Source organism: Puntigrus tetrazona, chromosome 20 (genome assembly GCF_018831695.1).
Source record: "Puntigrus tetrazona isolate hp1 chromosome 20, ASM1883169v1, whole genome shotgun sequence".
Lineage (NCBI taxonomy): Eukaryota > Metazoa > Chordata > Actinopteri > Cypriniformes > Cyprinidae > Puntigrus > Puntigrus tetrazona.
This window is the reverse complement of record NC_056718.1, coordinates 22,411,787-22,436,786: the sequence shown is the minus strand read 5'-3', so window position 1 is coordinate 22,436,786 and position 25,000 is coordinate 22,411,787. Positions and strand designations below refer to the sequence as shown.

At 35.5% G+C, this 25,000-nt stretch overlaps 1 protein-coding gene across 3 annotated transcripts in view; it reads left to right on the top strand.

Moving 5' to 3' along the window:
* The window catches only part of atad2b (ATPase family AAA domain containing 2B), a 75,436-nt gene that overhangs the window by 33,484 nt on the left and 16,952 nt on the right, over window positions 1–25,000 (top strand). For all 3 annotated transcript variants that reach the window (XM_043219319.1, XM_043219318.1, XM_043219320.1), the window contains exon 24: window positions 1,991–2,110. In XM_043219319.1, coding sequence (XP_043075254.1) covers window positions 1,991–2,110 — 120 coding nt within the window. The remainder of the gene's footprint in view (window positions 1–1,990; window positions 2,111–25,000) is intronic.

The window sequence follows — 25,000 nt, the reverse complement described above, 5'->3', positions numbered from 1 at the left end:
AAAAATATGTAGGCAAATAAATGCATATAACTAATTAGGAAATCCTTTAGAGACCTATGGGTATTCAGCCCTAGATTTTAGCATGCGTGCCAGCACCTTGTTTAACAGCCATCAGCACTAATATTAGTGTTAGGGGTTTATTCCTCAAAGGGACATAATGTTTCTCTTTTAGCTTTTAAATGAAAAAGGAAAAAAAATAAGAGAGAGTTCACATTAAAGGCTGTCGCAAAAGAGTCTTGGTGACCAGCACCTCCACCACCCTTTAATCACCAGGGGGCTTTTTTTCTCAGAATGATTTACCTCAGATTCCTGTAATTCGTTCATTTTGTGTCCGCTGTAACGAAAATCTCGCACGGCCCCCTTCTGGGCCACCCCTCGGTTCCTTTTCATTTTGCACTGGTTGAGTTGAACGAATACGGTGGGGTAAAAAATGACCTGCTCTAGAGAAGTGCTGCTGAATATTTTATATGGTGCAGTGGAGAAGTTATGGCTATCGGTATTGTGGTGTGTAAGTTTGAAGCAGGGCTGCGTCTGAATTAAAGACCACCATCAAATGGCCTGATGAGGACAGGCCCTTCATTTTTTGCTTTATTTCCTGTTAAAACGGTTTATTGTTTAACATTGTTGCAGTTGGTGATATCAAGGAAATTATTCATCTAGAGTACATTTTAATTGGACATAATGAATGAGTGCGGGATGTGTCCTCTGTATTTTCATCATTTCTGTTATCCCAGAGGCCATAGCATTATTTACTGAAGTGAATTCTGTCTTGCTTTACAAATAATAGCATAACAGACATGCTCTAACAGCCACAAAACCTGATTTAATGCGATCTTTAAAAAGTTCTCAACTGTGTGATAAAGCACACTACTAAGTCTTTATGATTTTCTAGTTCTGGCTTGAATCCCTCACTCAACGTAAGCCTCTGGGATTTTTTTCTTTTTAGCATTTGGCAGGCAAGAATATGATTTTGTAGAATATGATGATGATGATCCCCTTGCGAGCGACCATCTTTCTGAAATCTCCTCAGAAGAGGCCATATATTTTCTTGTATAAGGACTCTGAGGGGAGGGGGTGAAAAGGAGCCTGATACTATAAAGACAAATTTTGCTATATATATATATATATATATATATATATATATATATATATATATAAATAAATAAATATATATATATATATATATATATATATATATATATATATATATATATATATATATATATATATATATATATAATTTATATATTTATTTATTTATTAAATATATATATATATATATATATATATATATATATATATATATATATATATATATATATAAATATATATATATATTTATATATATATAAATAAATAAATATATATATATATATATATATATATATATATATATATATATATATATATATATATATATATATATATATATATATATATATATTAAATATATATATTTATTAAATATAAAAATTTTATTATTAGAAATAATTATATATTTAACAATTAAATAATTTAATTAAAATTATTCCAAAAATTAAATACTACTCTTAAAAGGTAGAACACTGCAAAGAAGAAAAAAGCTGTTTGGTTTTCTATACTTCTTAGCAAGCCCAGACCACAAAATCAGTCTCGGGTCGCTGGGGATTATTTGTAAAAAGCCAACAATACATTTAATGCGTAAAGTGATGTGTTTTTCCATGAAGATCGTTTGTAAATTTCCTACCATAAATATTCCCAAGCCCAATTTTTGATTAGTAATAAGCATCGCTAAGAACTTCATTTGGACAGCACCCTCAGATTTTCAAATAATTGTATCTCTGTCAAAAAGTTTCCTATCCTAACAAACCAAGTTTATTTTTTCAGTTGTATACATCTCAATTTTAAAAACTTGACCCTTAATGACTGGATTTGGGGTGCAGGCTCACATATTGTGAGACATTTTAGATATGTGTACCCTGCAGTGACTCCTATTTTCTTATTGCCCCAGCCTTTCAGACCACACCGCAGCCGCCCGTCACTCCGAGCGCTGTGGCAACCAGGAAACTTGTGGGAGAGGAGGCGGGATTAAGCAGTTCTCAGGGTGATGGAGTGGACAAGCACTGCAGCAGTGAGTACATGCAGAACACAACAGCTAACAACGAAGATTCTCAAGGTCTGTGGTCTTTGTGCTATAGCTTTTAGGCTAGGCTATTTGCAGGTGATCGAACAAGCTGTACTTTGACTCGGTGTGCTGAAACGAGCCCTGCGTGCTCTGACACTTCTGCTAACAGCTCTGCCTGTAAAAGGAGTTTTCACAAGGGGCAAGTGTGACTGTGCCACGGGTTCATGGCCACTCTGTGAATAAGGGGTCACTGTGCCCCGACAGGAGTGTGTAGCCTCTAGGACACTATAATAGAATGATAAGAGTAGAGATGTGTGGTGTGACACAACTAAGCAAAGACATGGCAGCAGATTGAGGCGATTTATATACTATATATATTACGTTCTTATTTCATCTTTTATTTGTTAATTTTTGGAACTTGCTTGATGCAAATGAAAAGAAAATATATTTTATATATATATATATATATATATATATATATATATATATATATATATATATATATATATATATATATATATATATATATATATATATATATATATATACACTTTTGTGAAAAGGTTTAATAACAATTGGTTCTTGACCATCTTTATAGTATTGTGAGATTTTTTTTTTTATTTACTTTTTGCAATTTATGCATACTAAACCAAAAATGCAAACCAAATAAATGTTTTGATTTATTATTATAAATTTTATTATTATTATTTTGGAGTTCAGTTTCCATGCAGTTCCTGAGCTATAAATAGAATTTTGCCACGATATGTTAGACTACCAACCGATAGTTAAAAGTTTTAGCCATTACTTTCTTAAGTGATTAGACTTTGAATTATTCAAATGTGGGGAAGAATTGATTTTGATTTCAGCAAGCAGTCTTTATTATTATTTTTATTATTATTAGATTTTTTTTTTTTTGTTTATTATCATAGTTTTGTGCTTGGTGAAAATAGGCCAAGAGAACAGTGGGACCTCCATATTGATTTCATGGGTTCACATACATCATACAAATATAGTCCCTCTGCTATTGATATGCACAAGAGTGAAGCCAGGATTGATGCAGGTGTAACACTATAGAACTTCTCTCAGCATCAGAGCACTGCCCTCTGGTTGCACTCCCTCACCGCCTTCTCTCTAACCGCAGCACCAGCCAGGTCAGTCCTCTCCTGTGGCCGCCCCGGCAGATGGAGAGGGATGCTGGGAAGGCACAGGGGCCACTAGGGTCAGAAAGTACTATCAGCACGTACTCTACGGCGAAACTCACTGGCACATCCGTGCAGCAGCTGGGAACGTGTTTTATCACATTCATCTCACATCTCCGCTTCAGAAAGGCTTTTAGCTGGGCCTCAAAAGAGATTCTGGTGGAGGAGTGGCTTGTTTCAGCCTATCGTACGGCCTTGTTGCCAGATTGAGCTGTAATGCTGTGAATTGTTAAGAGCCGGCATTACCACCCCTGGCGCGATAAGCAAGTTCGTTCTTGCAGCTTTGCCAGCGAGGACTCATTAGATTGCGGATAAGTCATCGGATGGCAGTCGTGGGATGCTTCCACTTGCACATTGGAGATTAATTAGCAACTATCTCAAATATAGTGGATCTGATGGGTATTTTGACTAGTGTGAGCTTGCTACAATAAGAACCCATCATGGGTTGTTTATTTTTAGATTGTATTGTGTTTTGGGTGTTTAATCTTTCATTTAGGAATCAACTGGGATTTGAAGTTATGATGTTCTAGATGTCTGGATGATTAAGTGAATCATAACATTGTATGTTTAGTATATGGTGTTAAATCAACTGCTTGTTTTATCTGTATGCGTATAATTTTAGCTTTGAGTTGTTTTTATTTTTATTATATACATTTTGAGAGAAACGCTTTTGGTAAAAAAAAAAAAAAAAAATATATATAATATATATATATATATATATATATATATATATATATATATATATATATATATATATATATATATATATATATATATATATATATATATATATATATAATAATATAAAATATATAAAATTACTACATTGATAATAAGTGTTTCTTGAGGATATTACAGTGGTTTCTGAAGCATTATGTCACACTGATGACTGGAGCAATTATGCTGAAAATTCTGCTTTGCATCACATGATGGAATTATATATTAAAATATAGACAAGCATAAAAATAGACAGCAATTCTTTTAAATTGTAATAATATTTGACAAAATGGCAGGTTTTACCTAGAGCCTTCTTTAAAAAATAGACAACCCTCATAATATAAAAGCTTCAAGACCCTATTAAATGTGTTTATAATAGCTAAGTATATATGTTTGTGTAGGAATACACATTTTCCATAACTTCCCATAAAAAAATGCAAAAAAACTATATATAACTGTTATTTTAAATTGTGCAATCCAGCGACGTAAAATATGTATTCCTATGCAGATGTTTTTTTTAGCTTTCATACACTTTAAAATGTATTTATTAAAAAAAAGCACCTAAACCCTGTCCTTTATTCACCAATTTGTGTCCTGCACTTCCTCGTTCTGCCACAAGGTGTCATGTGTCTCTCTGATAATCTGACAGACTCCGTCTAGAACCCTACAGTATAACAGCTCAAGGGAAAAGAAACACAAAGAATGATTACATCCTTGAGGGATGAGAAGGTGGCTGTTAGGTGCAATAAACACCTCGGGATGAGATGGGTGCACTCCTGTCTGCCTGTGTTATATTTCTTGCCTCTGAACACGAGGTGAGTGAGTACAAAACTCATGCTTTCCGCTCCTAAGAGCTTGTTAAGCATTTCATCTACCTTCCATCTGTTTTGCCCAACAACAAACACTAATTTAAAGAAAAGCTTCCTTAAATTAGCCTTATCCCCCAAGTGATTAGTTTTATCTTTGATGCTGTCAAAGAAGCCATTAGTAATGTTTTTCTCCTCATTTTATCGGGCTTAATGGTATTTACTGATTTCGGGCTCAGTTGACAATTTAATCTAAAAAGAAAGTTGATCCAAGGAGCATCATCTTTTTTTTTTTTTTTTTGTGTGCTGCAAGTTCTACTTAAATTAATACTATTCAAGCTAATGCTTGCCAATTGATAAATCTTGACCCTTTGTCCTTGGATCAGACTGAACTGGCAACAACAACAACAGTGAGAGGATGGCAAAGAAAAAGAGTATTTCAACGTATTCCTGATCTCATGAAGTTTTTTTTTTTTTTTGGTCTTTGCATGGCGTTTTCATGACAATTGTAGTTTTTCTATCAAAAAACAATCATTTTTGCTTTCCAACTTTCATTATTTTCAACCTAACACCTTAATTATAATTCAACACTGTAATGCAGTTTTAGTTTATTAAGATCAAACAATAATGCTTTACCATTAATTAATCATTTACAATTTAAAAATAGACATTGTAGCATTGGAATATGGACTTTTGGGGGTAAATATTCTTCAAAAATCCTGACATTTACATGTCAATTTAAGTTTTTATCTTAAACTTTTTATGAGTTGCTAAATAATTATTTTTTAATATGTTGATAAAAATCTCTGCAAAGTATGAGTCTTTGATTTTCTAGTGTTGCGTATTAGATCTAGTTCAAAAGAAGGTCGTTTTGTTTCCCCAATCAGTTTTTAGAGAACCTTTAAGTAATATTTTTAAGAGCACGATTGTATATCAATAACTTTCTGTCAAATATAGCCTTGGACACGTTCTTGACAGACTTTGCAAGATAACACCCTTTGGGTGTAATTCTGTGCTCTGGTGTGAAACCATACATCATATAATGCTATACATTTAAAATAATTCCATTTGCGGACGTAAATGCTACTACCTAAAGCAACATGACAGGAGAAATGACAAATGAACCGTCAGATTCAGAAGCCTCAGCAGTCTTGTCCCCGACACACAAGAACAAAGAGGAATGTGTTTCCGCTGTGGTCCGCTATTGTCCCGATGCTGAATCAGCCGCCCAGCACCGGCGAAACTAAGCACTTCTATTATCAAGGTCTTCTTTGGGATAGCAGACGGGGATATTTAATCCCCGATGCCGTCCAGAGCTGCTTGCTTTCCTGCTTATCATCACTGTTATCTGATGCCGAAGGTTGTGAACGCTTGCCAGTGCTCTAAATCAGTGGCTTTCAACTGGTTTTGCTTTAGGACCTAGAGTTGAGGTAGCAACCCAAAAGTAAACTCTGAAATGTATTTCTAATACACAAACCCAACAATATGGAAAAAATATAGTTTGACACGTGGCCTTTGACATCATCATCATACGAAATGGCATGTGTTTTCTCAGTTTGTGGAGACTCAAAACATGCCATATAAATATACAGTATCCATAAGGTTTTTATATATAACCCTAACAGTGATCAGACATCCATTCAGGAAGGGTTAACCTCAGTCCACCAGATGCTCTCCTGAGCCGGAGATGTTTTATCGCTTGGTCGTCCTGCTATTTGATGAGGTATTGTGTCCTAGTCAGAAGTTTGCCTGACTAGGAGCTTTTTCAAAGCCTGAGTGTTATAGTTGTCATGATTACATGTGCTGTTCGAACAGCATTTCCCCGTTCTTGTTGCTTTTTCCTTTTTTTTTTTTTTTTTTTTTTTTGAAACATACCCTGAACTACACAATCTGGACTTTGGTGTCTATTCACACAGATGGTTATGAAAAAGTGGTCTTTTTTTTTATTTTTTAAGCTTGGCAACAGCTCGGTGAAAGTTGTGGAAGCTCGACTGTTGAACATACTGAACATTTGATACTGGCAGGGAGTCATTTTTTTAAAGTTCAGCCTCGGAGCAGATGTAAAAGTAATACCGCAATGTTTTTAATTCTTGGTCTTTAACTTTAGCAGACGTCTCGCTCTCCCATTTGCTTTCAGAATATTTATATGTGGCAGACATGCTTTTGCAATTCTATGCAATATAACTTTTTTTTTTTTTTTTTTTTTTTTTTTTTAAGGTTGGAAATACATTCAGTCTGTCTAATAATTCATTCCGGTTACTGCTCACTAATGTTCTGTGCTTTTCTGTTCCAATAAACAGTGCATTAAATAAATTATATTAAAGGAATAGCTAAAAATGAGAATCTGCTGAAATGTACTCACTGCACAGATTTGGGAAACTGCAGCATTGCATAATTCGCTCATCAATGGATCTTCTGCAGTGAATGGGTGCCGTCAGAATAAGCCCAAATATCTTTTTTTTTTTTTTTTTTTTCTTCTACAGCCCCTGATTGGTTTTTAGCATGATAAAACGCATTGATTTATCTTATATGGAGAAGTGTCATTTTAATCTTACTGAAAGAGGCTAGCAAATATCATAACGGTAAACCTGGCACGACGCTCTCCTAGTGCATGCATGTTGTGTAGTGGTCAAGTATGTCATCAGGTGCAGTCTACAGAGCGACTGCAGTAGTAACCGGACTCTTACAGTCACTGTGGAATAACTGCGCCCGCGAGTGAAGCACTTAACCCCAGATTGCTCCAGCGGGACTGGCCCTGCAATTAGTGTGCTGGAAGTCGCTTTGCAGTGTTTGCTAAATGGCAAGCAACTAATTTGTGCCCACGGCTGCGTTTAACTTCCCTCATAGAAAATCATTGGCGAGGATAAATGCGAAAGAGTGTTTCATATTAAACCGCCGTTGTCTTGCACATAAATTGTGTGTTTGCTGTATCGATTGAAAGAGCATTTGCGTTTCATTCGTCTCACAAGTCTTGTTCAGTCTTTATTGAAGATAGTATTCTTGACATCTTAGAAATGTGGGTCATTTTTCAATTTTCAACTTTTTGGTCTGTTGAGGTTTAAAAATGTAGTAAGTAAAATTGTAATAGCTTTTAATTTCTATCTTAGTATTTATCTTCCTATTTTATTAGTGCTGAAATTGTCTAATTACCTGAATTTCTCCTTTAAACTTTTTTTTTTTCTCTAATAAATTGCTAAAAATGTAATGGAATTCTACTGTATTAATTGGAACTTGATTATATTGGTTAGAACTAAAATTATATTTTTAAATTAATTTAGATTTATTTTGTTGGTAGTAGTAGTTCCCTAATACTGCCATTACCATTGTGCAATATTTTATTTATTTATTTTTTACAGTACAATAAAGTTTTTCCAAAGAACACGAGAAATACAATTTATTTATTTATTTTTTTTATTAATCTTGCCAGTATTTTGACTGAATCTGTCATGTATGAGTGTTGAATAGTTGAATACTGTTACTGAATTTAAAGTAGTATTCCTGACCTCTTAGAAATGTGGGTCATTTTCCCATCGGGGATTTATTTATTTTTTGTATATTTGGGTTTAAAAAAAAACATAGTTTTTAAAGTGGTTGTTAGTATATTATTTAAAAAGAATAACATCTTTTAATTTGTATCTTAGTATTTTTCCAATTGTATTCCAATTTCTCTTTAAAAAATTTTTTCTCTCTAATAAACTAATAAAATGTAATGTAATTTTAATGTAGTTTTTTTTTTTTCTATGATTTTTTTGTACAACAGCTTTCCCAAAGACTGGCATTAACATGCAAAAGCTTTACAGTAGAATAAAGTTTTTTTTTTTTTTTTTTTTTTTTTTTTTCAAAAACAAGAGTTCAGTGATTAGAAATATGCCATGTATTAAGATTTTGAATTAAACGTCATTATCAGGCACATTTTGTCATGAATGTGTGTTGATCAGTGGAATGCTGTTATTGAATTCTTTATATTTGATTTATCTGCCTGTATTGCCTAATGTAGCTCACTCATTTATAAAAGAGTGATATAGATGAACTCCCATTTGCTCAGCCGTGGTCTTTTCATCACATACAGTAAGAAAAAATAGCTCTTGATGGCAGTTTCTCTTTTGTCACGCTTCGACTCTGTATCATAACACTTATAACTTTGCAAAGATTAAATGCTCTTGCTGTATGGTTTTCATTCACGCGTTAATAAGTCGATCAGACATGTCAGGACTTCCCACTATTATCCAAGACGGTTTGGCACGCGGAGTTAATGTTTATGGTGTGCATCATCCGTTTTTGCTCGAGTCAGTTAATCAAACGTCTGTCTCGTCATTTCTAAACATGGATTCGGCCCTGAGATTGTGTTCTAGCAAATTTCCTCTTTCAACTTCAGAAGATGAGCAGTTTACTGCTGAAAATCGCACAGCAACGTCAGGGAGCCGTCTGATGAATTATGAAATTTTATTAATCTGTCAGGATGATATTGATCCGGCTTGCCATGGCCGTTAAACCACAAATAACTTTTGTCGACACTAAAGTCGCAGATACCGTCATCGGTGCCGTTTAAAATCAGCTGAGGCTTCGTCGTGTGGCTCCTCTGTGGTTTTCGTGCGAATAACTTTCGTATCATTTGGAGTGTACTGTTGCTATTTCCTTCATGCGCTGGCTAATTCATTTAGACGAGCAATTTAATGAGCTCGATGGAAAACAGATCCCAGCACAAAGACAACATTTAGTTTAAGCAGCTCTTCTTTTATGATTTGCGCTGCAGCCTATGGCCTGAATAATATATAACTTATATTGCGTTGGGGCTCCCCGCTTTGTCCAGGGAAATCTTGCTGGCCCCGAATTGCACATGGAGAGCGTCTGTGCTCTCCTTTAGAGTTCACATTATTTCCATAATATGAGCGCTAATTGACTTAATTATAGAGATGGGTTGTATCAAAGTAAAAGACTTCAGTATTCAGGGGCCTAGAATTATAATCTTTAAGATCCCAGGTTCGTTCGTGGAAATCCGATCAATCTATTCACTCAGTTTCGAAACTCCTTTAAATAAAGTGTTTAAAGTATTTCATGTTACTAAAAAAAAAACTTTTCCGGCTTAAATATTGTAAATAAGTAAATGATTCGGTCAGTAAGATTATTATAATTTTTAGTAAAGTATTTTTTTCCCTAAAGAAACGCAATAGTAATTTTGCCTGCTCGCATGCAAGTAGGCCTAGATGGTTTCAGACATAGATATTTATGTTTTTGAAAACCGCAGTTCGTTTCTTAATATGTCTTCGTGTATGTAGACAGAAGCTTAGAGGGATGGATTTATTGGATTTTGTTTTCTGGAACAAAACCTTTCTGACTAACCCATTATTAAACTAGTCATCTCTGAGTCAAGGACATATGCCTGAGGAATGGCTTTTTCTTCTGAAACATTTGCGTTACGGGTATTTATGCATTGTCTCCTCTGGTCTGTAATGGTTTGGAACCCACAGCAGGTTGTTATTTGAGCCCAGCGAGTTCCAGAGTGAAGCGAGAATGGATGTACTTTAGTACCTTTCAGGCTGCGTTTTGGCGAAGAATGAACTATTACGTTGTTTTCAGGAGTTCTTTGTCGTGAATGAGTGTCTGTCGATTGCATGAAATGTTTTTCTGAGTGAACTGTTAGACCCTTGTGAAGGACACTACAATTCTCTTAGAAAGTTCAAGTGGGGTCAGTTGAGATGATGTCTTGTATGGACAGTTTTCTTTTCTAAAGTTGGGTCTTAAGTAGGTACAAGAAAAAGGATTTCATATAAAACATATAGGAATAATATAGGACATATAGGAACTATATAACTCTGTCTTTCTGGTTGTCCATCTAGTTGTTGTTATTATTATTAGATATATAGTATATATACTGTATGTATGTGTGTATATGTATGTGTATATGTATATATATATATATATATGTATGTATATGTATGTATATGTATGTATATATATATATATGTATATATATATATATATGTATATATATATATATGTATATATATATATATATATATATATATATATATATATATATATATATATGTATATATATATATATATATATATATATATATATATATATATATATATATATATATATGTATATATATATATATATATATATATATATATATATATATATATATGTATATGTATATATATATATATATATGTATATGTATGTATATATATATATGTGTGTATGTATATGTATTGTGTGTATTTGTATACGTGTGTATATGTATATATGTGTGTGTGTATATATATATATATATAAGTAGATGGACAAACAGACAGTTATATAGTTTTATTCCTATATGTTTTAGGTTTATGTTCGTTGTACATTTATTTTCATTATAAATAACGGTTACCATAGGAGGTCAAATATGTAATTGCAATGTAAAGCTTTTCCCTCTTTGATGTCTCTCTGTAGCCTTCCATCTTGTTGGCCTCTTTCTGTACATCGAGAGACATCATCATGTGAGCTTTTATTGCTGCAGATTAGTAGGAGCTCTTTTGTTTGCCCTCTGTAATGACACACAGGAGGTCCTCTAGGGGTTATGGGACTTCGTGAAAACAGGGAGTAATGCAGTCATTATCTTCATAAAGACACCTTCATTTATTCCACATATGTGCATTAGGGATCAGAGACGACGATGTAATTTTGCAAGATATTTTTTGCCTCCAAAAAAGCACATTTATTGCACCAGTCTTTTGTGACTCGTAATTGCTATTTCTGTTGTGCGTTCTGCCACCTTGTTAGCAGATCTAGTTTCTCTTGGCAAATGAGGTATTGGCTGAGTGGGTTTTATTTTCTGAACATCACATTTAATGATTAAATAAGCCAATGTCCTGCCTCTTGATTAGCCCAAATGCAAAAATGGATCCACATATGGTGACAAATAACTGTTTAAAAAAAGTTTTATTTCCAAAAATTTACTTTTTTAGTTTTTTTAGCTGTGCAATAGTTAGTTTTGTGTGAGAGATTGTGAAATCAGACTTCTTAGAACAGTATAGATTAATTATTGAACAATGTCAAATGCTGTCAGTAAATATTTTGGCGGTATTGTTTGTTGTTGTCTATGATATGCTAATTGATTAGATAAGAAAAAAAATAGTTGCGAAAAAGAAAAATGCACCGTATACATAAGTTTCAAATTATCATTACATTCTAAACGCATTTTAATGGTGATATTTGTAGTGTTTTATAATATTTAATTTCTATTAACTCATAAGCAGCTCTTTTTATAAAGTGCTTCATAAATAAAGAACTAGAACTAGTGCTAATTCTAATAACTAAAACTCACAGTGCTAATGTTAATGCATTTGTAATATACCGCTTTATTATATAGGTCCTATAAATGTGGATTTTCTTCCTCTCCCTGAATGATCATTTTCAGTTTGGTATCTTAAAAACGGTCTACTAGTCTGGATCCAGTTATTTATGGAGTCCAATGGTGGTCGTTTTTATCTCAGACAGCGCAGGAAAACATGCACCGCACAGCTGACCTTTGATTGATTCCTCCAAGCTGAATCATTTAGACTGCTGCACTGAATATTTCACCTGTTCTTCTTTATTGAATCGGTCATTTGTCATTTCCCATAGCAAGCTAAGACAAAACCGCTCTTTAAAAGAGTGTTGGATCTGACCTGACCCACGAATGAGGTGGTTTTGATGTTTAATTCATAAATCCCCCCACCCAGAAAAAAACCCATAAAAATTTCAGATGCAACTGAAATCCTGAGCAGCTGATCTGATCCGCTGACATTGGTCTCAGGTGAACCGACAGAGGTTCCGCTCACCGTTTTGAGTCCTTTATTGGCTTTACGGCCCAAAATAACGCAAGTCCCTGTTGGACGTAATCGCATCTGACCGCGCTTGAGCTCCTGAGTAAAGTCAAGCTTTTGAACTGCCAGTTTCTCAAATCTGCCATCGAGGGGTAGTCTAACCATCCCAGTGACCGAATTTCGGCCGTTACCTGTGGCTTCTTCCATCATATTGCTTTTGTTTACCTTCACTTTCTGTCGATTTCTTTCTCTAAAGAGCAGGATAAAAGATTCAAAGCCTCATCATTCAGACCAGACGCTGCGCCTCTCGCTCTCAATGTTCTCATTCCCTGGGCTTCAGGTAATCACAATCCCAGCTTGGTATTAATCCGAATTTCACGGCCTCCTAATGGTGTCCATTAAAAGCAAGCTCTGTAGACGATGTGCTTGGTCTATCACGCGGTTCTACATAAACCTCACTGTGGAATCTAAGCATCCGACACAGCGGTTGGTGACGAACCCCAGCAGGCCAGCCAAGTGATTACGATATATCTGAAGTCGAAACTCTATCGCCAAGAGCACTTCGTTCTCACTTTTTTGCCTTTTAACAGTAGATCTGATCAAAGTGAAAGTGGCCTCTTTCCTTATCACCAGAAGAGCATTTTCCATAAGTGCCGAAGTCCAATAAATAAACTCTTCTCCCAGTAGGCCACTGGCCAACTCTTCCATCTCAAAAGTGGTTGGTTAAAGATAGAAAACGGGACTAGCTGTAGAGCGCAAACAGTTAGGTTCTGAAAAAAGACATTTGTTCCCTCCATAGGGTCATTGATTTTTAACAATAATTTATAAAACAACAAGAGATTGTTAATCATCGGATTATGCTTTTGTTGAAACCATCAGCTGACATTTTCAACATTTTTTTAAAAATTATGCTCTCAAATTTCAGTGTAATGCATATTTTGCTAATAATGTAAAGTATGTTGTTTCTTTATGCTTAACCATGCTCTGCATCCTATTTACAGAATGAAACCCAATACTTGTTTATTACTAATTTTGTTGATCTGCTGATCCCAAGTTCTTTGTTCCTTTAGTATTATCACCAGCATTTGTGCAAAAAACCCTCCTCTATCCCCAACTCCTCCTCCTCTAGTCAGTCCAGCCAGGATTCAGCCTTCTGATTCCCCTTTGAATCAGACTAACTTCTAAATGTTTAGATTAACCATGTTGGCTCTGTTCCATTTAACTTGGTGCTATCAATGCTGTCATTCATGCTAATGAGTTTTTGCCCAGAAACGAACCATACCCCCAATCCAAACTGTATTCTAAATGATTGTCAGTCATCTTTGATTATAGCATTCCCAAAAATGTCACTTGCAATGCTTGGGATTGTAGTTCTTTCCCTCATTAAAGCCATTATGTACACAGTCTTGTACCTTTTTAATGCGAACGCTACTCTGCTTAAGTTTATGTTGTAATTCACCACTTAGCTGACTGGTTTGATTAATAGCTTAAAACTCCTTAAGAAGACTTGTTTGAAAAGTGAAAGGGAAATATACTTCCAGAAGCTGTTGCAGAAGTGGATGGACACTGCTGCACACTATAGGCTTGACAACATCTGAAAAAGCGTCCACCGAGAGCTGCTTTTTCCACACCGTTTGGCTTGGCAGACGCCACACTGATAAGGCGCCAAAAAGCTCCCTCATCATTTTGACTCTCGTCCAGTTCTAAGGGATGGACTGACCTTTGCTGTCATGAAACCAGTGCTTGCTGGACCTTCAGAGCCCGCTATAACATGGGTGATCTCATTTCCTGCTCAAGAGCCAATGAGTCATCCGCCAGCGTAGCAGATAACAGTTTCATCCATAAGAGATGCAGCTCTTCTTTTGTAAAGTGGTTTGAAGTTGTACCTATTTTTGGCGGGTCTATATTTCAAAGCTGTCACAACATGCATTGCGACCATCAGAAGTGCGCATCCACGTATTGTGCGGAATTTTTTTCTGGAAAATGACTTCGGAGAATCTGTGGCATGCTAGCATGCTCACGCTGGAGATGAATTACACCTGGCATGCCGGCGTGTTTCTCCTCTCAGTGGGCAAAGGAAGCTTTTGACTGATCTACTTCATTTCCACAGGCGTAGACTGAATCATTGATCGATTCGAGTTCCTCATTAAGCACCCACACTGCATGACAAAGGCCAGAGTGACTAACTGTGTCCTCTCACAAGCGCGACCCTGACCATCGCTCCCTGTCTTTCTCATTCTCCAGTCGTATTCTCTAACCTCTTGATTTCTTGCCTTACACCTGACATATTGTGCTAATGGGTATTTTTATTAAATGTATTTCCTCCTGTTTCAAAATGTAGAAAACAGTCTATATGGGAGGCTATATATAGACAGTATGGCTTGACACTATAACCAGATTCTACATAAAATCAGTCAAGTATTACAGCCTTTCAGAAGAGCATGTAGGTGAGGTCTCTTTGCAAGCACATTGTATTTGAAACAAAATGGATCAATATGTGATCTATTTTGTAAACATTCATAAATATGAAGCATTCTTACAAATACATACTGTTAGAGCAGGAATATTGTCAGAAATATTAGGTCCAGATACTGTCATAAAGTATCCATTTGTTCTGGTATTTAAAAATCTAGTCTTATGCCCAAAACCCATTAACAGGTAGCCATGTCTGGGAACCAAAACTCTATTAACAGTCTTCTGTCAGCCAAGCCAAGTTAAGTCAGAGAAGTGAAGAAATAGGAGACAAAGTTAATAAAAATAAGCTGCTTATTCAATGGTCTAGTTGCATTTCAGTGAAGAGAACAAGCAGTGGAAAATTAATGCTTCACATTTTGAGTAGTTTTATTTCTGTTCGTTTTTTCCATTTGTTTTTTGTGCGTTTTTGGTAGTATTAGTTGCCTTCTGTGTGAACAATACATGCCATTTATTTGGCTAAACTTAGCCAATGAATTGAGTCAAAATAAGTTTCAAAAGGCAGCAACATAAAAGTAGCCCCACTATATTTAGAACAGAGCAAATGATTCTTCACTGACTCATCGTATCTTGAGTGTCTTTTGCATTGTAGTTTGTATTTCATTTGGCCACATTTAATGTTTTAAAAGTTCCAAGGTCAGTTAAATTTAATATCCGCTATATTTTGTATTCACTTTTGTATTTCAGTAGGTTGCTTAAGCCTTGCGTAACAAGTGCTCATTATCAAATAATCTATGTCTGAATCTGTCAAGTGTTTTTAGGACGCACAGGCTCTTACACTAGGTCACACCTGCCTTTTTTGTCGTTTTCGCACTTGAACTTTTAGAGGCAGCATTTGAAATCAATAACTTTGTTTAGCTTAATAATTTAGCCTCGGACAGGTTTGCACTGGCAAATGACCAGCAAACGAATAAGTCCCAGGTTGAATAATAGTCCTGGTCAAACTCGGACTCGGCGTGTCCTGGCGGGTGTCCTGGAGCGGGAGCGTGAGGTGTTCTGCAGTATGGAGCTCAGCCGTGTGCCGGCTCCCCTTCGTTCTTCTCTGTTGAGCTCATTTACCTGAGCTCCGATTCGCACGGCTTTCTCATGCTCGCTATTAAACGTTTAATAACATTCACAGCGTGGCACACCTACACAGCTATGCAGGAATTTTAAGTAACTCTAGGAATTAGTGTCATTGTAAGGCCACATGTTCTGCAATGAACTATTGGAATAATGAGCTGCTCCAGTGGAGGAATGGACCTGCCTGGATTAAAGGAGCCATATTGAACCTTTTTTGCAGCATTATATTTTATTCCCAGAAGTTCGCTTATGTTATTCAAGGTTATTGCAGCAAAAATGTATCCACATTTTGTCCAGCGCCCTGTGGGGATGGAGAAAATCACTAGGTGCTTCCCAATTCATGTACTTATGGACTAGCCGATGCCATTTTTATTTTTTGTATAAATAGTGTGAAGAATGTGTTAAAATCACAGAAAATTTACACTTCAAATACCCAGATGCTGCGCTTATTAAAAAAAGTGATAATGTAATTACATTTACTGTGCATCTAAATAGAGTACTATGGTACAACTATGTGTGTAACACGTACAATTTCAGTAGTAGAATTATATGCATTGGAATTCTTGAGAGAATAGAGTTAATATTTAACAATGAATCTTTTTTTATATCTATGTGCTCTATCTGTTGTTCTACATTTGAAATTATTTAAACACGCATTACATTTAATCACTCACACATTCAAAACATCCACAAAATATAGCAGTAAAATGTGTGAAATATATATCTGTCCTAATAGCTAGAGCAGTTATTTTTTCTTTTTTTTTTTTCCCCAAGAAAAATCTGATATTGTATGTTAGGTTGTTTTTTCTGACAATTAAGATTTAAGTTAGTAATTAATAATCAAGATTTTGTTATTATACAAATAGTTTAGATGGATCAGCTGACAGTCATATCTTATGATATATATAAAAATGTTTTTACTATTGCAAAGCTGTATCACATTCAGGGATTCCCAATTATTACATAATGAAATTTATTAATTTATTGTCATCTTCTGTGATTGGCTTCATTGATTAGTGGCTTCAGCCCTATTTTTGAAACTTTTTTTTTTTTTTTTTTTTTTTTTCTTCAATATATGGTTCTGATGGGCTGGTATTTCAGACACTTATTTCTAAAAAGCAAGAAAAATCCCTTTTAAGGTCCCTTTTAAATACTAAGCTCTCGTGAAAAAAATCAGTTGGCCTTTAAAGTGAATCTTTATCTGTATGTTCAGGTTTTTAGCATAGTGTGCCTTGGTAAGAAGTAGTTTTCAACATTTGTTTTTCTGTAAATTACATTCACTTGTGCATTACATTAGTCCATCTAGCAATGTTTTCACACTGTTGCATCATAGGAGTAATTATGAATAAGTGTTCCTACAAGGTGGACCTAAAAGTGACTGCTATATTGTTTGTGTGCTATCGCACAGTTTAATAAATGTGAGATAAGGTGGTGTTTTGGCAGGTACTGGTGGGGGGTGCACGGCTAAATTTTCCTGGCGCCACATGAAATATGCATGCAGTGGCAGTTTTAATTATTACAAAGTGCTGAGCTATTCCAAGAAGAGCATTTCCTCCTCGTACACACGCACAAAACACACACACACTTTTATATCAACCGTCTGGGACTGTGTGTTCATGCTTCAACAATTCCCATGCATTATTTAAAAGTGGGAAGACTGGGGAATGACAACTTTTTCCTGCCCTGCACTGGGCTCCTCTCGGGTAATGACCACAGTATCCACTTGACACTTACACGCTGCTGACCCCTGACCTCTCTCTGGCTTTTTCTTTAATGGCAAAACGAACATCTGTAAATCCCTAGGAAGTGGTTGCAGCTTTATTTTGAGGTCCCAAACAAGCTAATTAATCTAATACAAATGAATTTTTTGATTGTGTCCTTTATTTAGCTGCTTATTATTTACTTACTGTTCAAATCAATGGATGATAGGTGGACAGACAGAAAAGATGGATAGATGCATGAACAGGTGGCTGGATAGAAGTGTAGACAGAAAAATGAGATCAATGCGTGGAAGGATCTAAGCATGGATGATGCATAGACAGGTGGCCGAATACACAGGTAGATAGAAAATGGGATGATTGATGCATGGATGAAAGGATTGAGAGAGGGGATTAATGATGCATAAACGGATGGATGGAAGGATGGATGGAGGATTGGAAGGATGCATAGACAGGTAGGATGTAAGAGTAAATAGGAAAATGGAACGTTGGATGCATGGACGATCAAAAGACAAATGGAAGGATGGACATAAAGATAAATGGGATGATGGATGCATGGACGGATGGATGGATGGATACATGGACATGAAAGGGTAAATAGAGAGGATGATGGAATCAAAAGATGAAAGGGATAGTTTGGAAGGATGGAAGGAAAGATGGGAATAATAGATGAACTAGATGCACAGACAGGTGGATCTGTAGAAGGGTAGTTAGAAAAATAGGATGATAGGATGATAGAAGCATAGATGGGTACCAATACTTACGATGGATGGATAGATAAATGATGGATTAATGGACAGATGCATGGATGGATGAACAGAAAGGTTAGATGGGACGACAGATTGTAGAGTGATGATGGGTGGATAGGATAGATGAAGGTACAGGGGGATGGACAGACAGATTGACATGCATACAAATGTAAATACCGTATCCTGTTGATGTTATTGGTATGCCTGTTCTTGCTTACTCTGACCCAATTGAGAAATGTCTTCACGTTCGTTCTGGCTGATGTTTATATAAAAGTAACTTTTTAAAAATATTTTCATTTCCCCTGAAATAACAGTAAAGGTCGCCTGTACATGGCCAGGAGAGCTGAGCCATGAGTAATCACTATGTTTAGAAAGGTGACATTTATAAATGAAATCTATATAGCAGACACAGGGCTGATGGAAAAAGCGCTGCCTCTGATATTTTAGGGGTTACATTAAGGACCATAACCACGTATGCAAACTTATACTATCCTGCCAACTGTTTGTTTTTTTTTTCATCTCCCCTGGCTCTCTTTTTCTCCTTTTCATTATTGTCAGTCGCTCTCTCCCTTTTCGCACACTTAACATCTCTCCATTTCCTGAAATATGTTTCCTGTGCTGTTCGGTTTATTCTGGGCCTTGGAACAACACCCCTACCATTCACAAACACAGCAAGGCTGTGAAAAGCTTGCATGAAGTTCTCCCTGGCGAGCTTTTTCTTTCCATCCCTTTTTTTTTTTCTTGCCCGTTGTTTCTGAAGGAGTGACTGTAGTTAAAATCCATCCGTCCTCCTGTGAATGACAGAAGCTTCTTTGCTTTCCAGCTCAGCATCCCCCCATCATGACCATGACCCTCTGAGCCGCCTCAGCTGACCTCAAAACCTTAAAATAAAACCGTCTAGAACGAAAACATCTAGCTGAGTTATTCTGGCCTTCTGAACTCATATCTGAATTTTTACATTAAAATGGTTTTAATATTGTTTTTGGGAGCCTTTATTTTAGCACTCTTCTATTTTGGCAGTAAAGATGCATACAGTTGAAGCAAACTGTTCCTATAAAGTTCATATACTGTATACTATTCCATATGTTTTTAAATGCTAGATGATTATTACCATGTTGTCAAACAGTTAATCAGGGTTAATACTAAAAATTAAAAGTTTTCATAATACATGTATGCACACTGTTTATTAAATAATGTGTGTATTTGTGTATATACACACATACAGTATATATTTTGAAAATATATGCATCCATTTGTATTTATATTTGCATAATAAATACACATGTAAGCAAAAAATTTTTAGCTTGGTCTGAAATACTACTACTACTACTACTACTACTACTACTACTACTAATAATAATACTGTTGTTGTTGTTATTATTATTACTTTTTATAGTATTGAATTTTTGGATTGATATATATATATATATTTTTTTTTTTTTCACGAGTTATGTTTTATAAACCAAAAAAAGAATTGTGTCTTATTTTTTTCTGGTAGCTTTCTTGTTACCTTTTTTCTTTTTTTTTTTCTGTCTTTTTTTCTTCTTTTTTTCACCTTTTGGAGATATATATATATATATATATATATATATATATATATATATATATATATATATATATATATATATATATATATATATATATATATATATATATATATATATATATATATACGCACAAACTCTAAGATGTTTAGTTTTGTTTTATTTTATTTAATGATTTATTATGATTGGAAGGTGATTTGATTCATCCAACTTGAAAAATTCAGCATCTCTCCGCCTTAATAGTTTTAGCGCAGAAAAATTGTTTGTGAATATTTTATTTCATTTGTTGATTCACATTAATTAAGCATGTACTTTGTTGCTTTAGCAACAAAGAAACACGTCCACCTGTCTAGAATAACGCCGCTAGACGCCTCATCAATAAAAAACCTCTGCTGGAATGAGAGAGAGAGAGAGAGAGAGAGAAACAAACAAAAAGCATTTCAAGGCTTAAACATTAAAGACTGTAGCTTTATCATAATCCTCAAGCTATTTTTCTATCTACCTGGTTGACATGAAAAGCAGTGTTAGGCCAATGTGAGGAAAATATCAGAAACAGATAAGCTGGGATTTTATGATTCTGACTGAAGTTTTAATAATGCAGATACTCGTATTGCATTTTTTCCTAACTGTGAAGCCCAAGGGTTCTGCTGCGTAGTCCTGGAGGCCAGAGTCGGTGTTTTGGGTCCTTGTCAAGCTTTGACTTTTACAGGGCTGGAAATCTTCAGCCGTTGCCCTCAGGTTTCAAAATGAAGAGTCAGAGTACTAACAATCATTGCTACATTTTATTATTATTCATTTATTTTTGCTCTTTTCTTCATTGCTTTTGAGATGGGCTTACATAAAAGTTTGCAATGTTACCATCCTAGAGATTTTTTTTAACTCTCTTTTAATGCAGCTTTTGACGAAGATCTGGCCTCAATCACACTGTTGTCAACATTTGCGGCAGATGCAATCTGGACACATCAATATGTCCTCCAGCAGTACAAGTTTTCCATTTTCCCCTATCAATCAGTCCAAGCAGCCCGGCGGTCTCCAGTTCCTTTGTAGTGCTGTTCAATTATAAGCCCGGTATTCTGGTTGAACACACGCAAACACACGGGTCCTTTGTAGACTTAATTACGCATCATTAGGGCCTGATGCACCGCATGGGTCTCTTTAGAGCGAGCCACGGCTATTGTGTACTGTGATTTGGCCGAAATGTCAAATTAGGTCTTGTGTGGCCACAAAGCAAAACAGCGAGCAAAAAGAAATGACCTTTTGTGTAAATTGCTACATGCACCTTTCTACCATCCGGTTGCTAAATCTTAATAAATTGGGGCTCATCAGTTCCGCTTCATTTGCTGCTCATCTGTATTCGGAGCCGGTTGTCACGTACATGCGTGTCAGGCTGAACTGATGTTGCTGCTGTCGCTGAATTGCATCGTCCACAAAAATCAAATGCCTTACATATGCTAATATGTAACAGACTGAATCTGTTGTGCAGCTGAAGCATTATTTTACTGAACTCGGATCTATTTTACGGCCTGTTGCGCGAATGCATATGTATTGATGGACACGTGCACGGTGAGTGTCTTGATGGGTGGTGTATGTGCTCTAACGTGTCGCGTGATGGTGCTCATGCAGTCTTATTATTTCCTATACCCACCTGTCTTTATAAAACTGATTAAAGATCAAATTCAAAAGGTCCAGTGTGGAATTTCTGCACAATTAGCGGCGACAAACCAGATTAACAAACGAACCGATTTCACACTGAATTATTTTGCTTATCTTTATCTTTTTTTGTTGGTGTGCTTTAAAAACCCCAGGTAATATTTATCAAAATTTTTACTCGTACAGTGTCTCATTGTGTAACATAGCATATACACATACATAGGCACTTTAAGTTAAAGGACCCTTTAATACTGTGTCGTTTCGTCTTGCGTTTGAGTGGTTTGGGTTCCTGTGGAACACGACTAGTTTATACAAGGCAGACAGCTTGAAGCTGCTAATGTTCATCAGTAAATCTTAAAAAAAAATTAACAGAAATGATGATGTTGTCTGAGTCATAGGCATTTTAAAACAGACACAAGGTACCTAACAGATGTATGAACTGAAAACTTCACGAACTTTATTAAAACTATTTTGCTCTGTGTTGGATATGTTTAATGCCTTTGTGCAGTGGATCGGGATGTAAGCCTTTGAGTCTGTATAATGGTCAACAAGATTTTTTTATTTTGTTGAGATGGTGTAACCTTGTTAAAATAGATTTTTATAAAATCGGGATTTGAAAAAGGTATCATTCAGAAACCGGTGTCTAACTCAAGACATCGTTACCAAACCCTATGTGTGAGTGTTTATAGCTGTGTATGCATAGGTCAAGTTTATGCGTATGAGAGTATGTGTAGGTGTGTGTCTGTGTGTGTGAGTTTGTGTGTGTGTTCTGTTCTAGGTGTACATGCATATAACAGAGACTGGCTTATACTTATAAACTTGATCCAAGTATAAGCAAGTCTCTGTTTATATGTACATGTAAATTATTCACAAGTGTATATGCATTCATTACTAACATAAGATGTATTGGTATGAATTTCATGTTGTGTGTTTTTTATATATATATATATATATATATATATATATATATATATATATATATATATATATATATATATATATATATATCTCCATTATATGTGAGTAATTTGTAGGTGTATAAGGCATGTGTTCTATGTATGTATTGAAACTCACCATAAAGCGACTAACATAGAGATTTAGGTTATGTTTGTTCCAGGTTAGGTTAGGTTGTTGATTTAGTAGATTTAGTTTATGCTAGGTTATGATAGGCAGGGTTAGGTAAGGTTATTAGGTTAGTCCCTTTGATTCTGTAGTTTTAGTCATTCTATGTTATGTTAGTTGTCAGGTTAGTTACTTTGTGTAATGTTAATCATTTTATGTTAATTTAGGTAACTAACTTTGTCACTTAGTTTTATGTTGTTAGGTTATACATTGTTTTATGTTAATCTGTTATAATTGGTTACATTAGGTTGTTAGGTATGTTAGGTTAGTCATTCTGTTAGGTTAGTCACATATTTTGTCACTTTGGCTGGTAAGGTTGGTAAATATGTAATCTTTTGTTAGATGAGTCAATCTTTATGTTGTGTTGTTATTAGTTTAGTCACTTATTTTTCGTGATTAACCCTACATAACATCAAGCGGCTTGCATAACAGAAAGAAAGTGTCTACACTAACATGACCAAACCTAATATTGGGTGACTGACATACTACAAGTACTATTTAATTATTATAATTCAATTATAATCCTTTTTATAATAGTAATAAAAAATGTGCATATTGTTTTGTTTTGTTAGTCGCTTTTAAGTTAGGTTAGCAATTTGGTTGCAGTTTACATAAAGCCTTTGTGTAATTCATTGTAAAGGGATATTTTTGATTGCAATAATGCATTATAATTATTCATAATGTGCATTGCAATACATTATATCTTGTATATCAGAAATAATTATAACTGAATTTAAAATGCATAGTGTAACAACGAAGTGTAATAATGTATTAACTGTGATTACAATTATTATTGAGTTTGTACAATGCATTATGAGGTGCATTACAAGGTGTAATCGATGCATTAAAGCTAATGTTATAGTGCATCTGTATATAAAAGCTTTCAGTAAAAGTCTTACCCCAGTTTTTAATCAGTAAAGTCACAAGATACATCCACACAAATTACACACACAGCTCTTTCAAGAATCACAAGCTTAATCACGATTATTTGTTTCAATGTTGTGTTTTTTTAGTTTAAAATAATGCACACGTGTCCTTTTACGTAACCTGGAGTTACATCAGAAGGAACGGACACTAAAAGCCCAACTGTTGAACTGGAGACCTGTTACCCCAGACAGAGTCCAACAGAGGAATGTGTGGAATGAAGCCTGTTAAAGTTTTACAGCGTCAGACCTTTAACCTCTTCACCCCGAAGTTTTTATTACATTTTTGGAAATGGAAAAGCTTTTTTTCTCCCCTTATTTTTCGCTTATGCTCCCCTCTCTCGCTTCTCGCTCTATCCATATGTTGGCAATCTCCAAGGTCCTCCTTTTTCTCTCTGCCACTTGCTTGTTTCCTCTCTCTCCCACACCTCACTCGATCATTCTGATAACATCCGATGGGAGCACCAAGTGTTTCGCAATCAACCTCTCCGAGAAGAAAAAAACCCCAAAAAAACCTGTTGTATTTAGAATAGGAGGGGTGTTGTGGGAATCCATTATTGTGAGTGTAGTGTGAGCACTCAGTCACCGAAAGCCCAGTAGGTAACACCAGCAGCCGGTGGAGGAAAATTAGCCCAATCCTTTTGGGCTCTGATATATGGCACACATCTGGGCTGCCTTCCATTGTTTTCAATTACGACTTTAAGCATGGCCTCCTGCGTGCCGAGCAATGCTCCCCCCCTCCGTTTTTTTTTTCCATAACCCCCCTTTCTCTCCCTCTCCGACCAATTACACAGTGGACAGGTGTCGTGTAGCGCTAACAGATTGGCCCACCCGCCACTGTCTATTTTTCTCACCGTGATTCTGGAGCTCTCAGCATAAGCTCCCTGGTGACGGTCACGACAACGCTCGTGTTTTTTTCCTCTTTCCCCTTTTCTCTCGTTGTCATCTGAGTGACTGTGAGACATGAGGGTGAGAAGTTCATCATGCAGTCAGTCATGTCTAATGAACGGTTAGACCCGTTTCCTACACCCGTGATTTTGACAGGGGTTTTGCATGTAATTAGGGATCGAGAATTGCGAGGTGAATGTAGGTTATTAAAATGCAAGACCTTGCACAGCTTGAAAGCTTTCAAATGTTTCT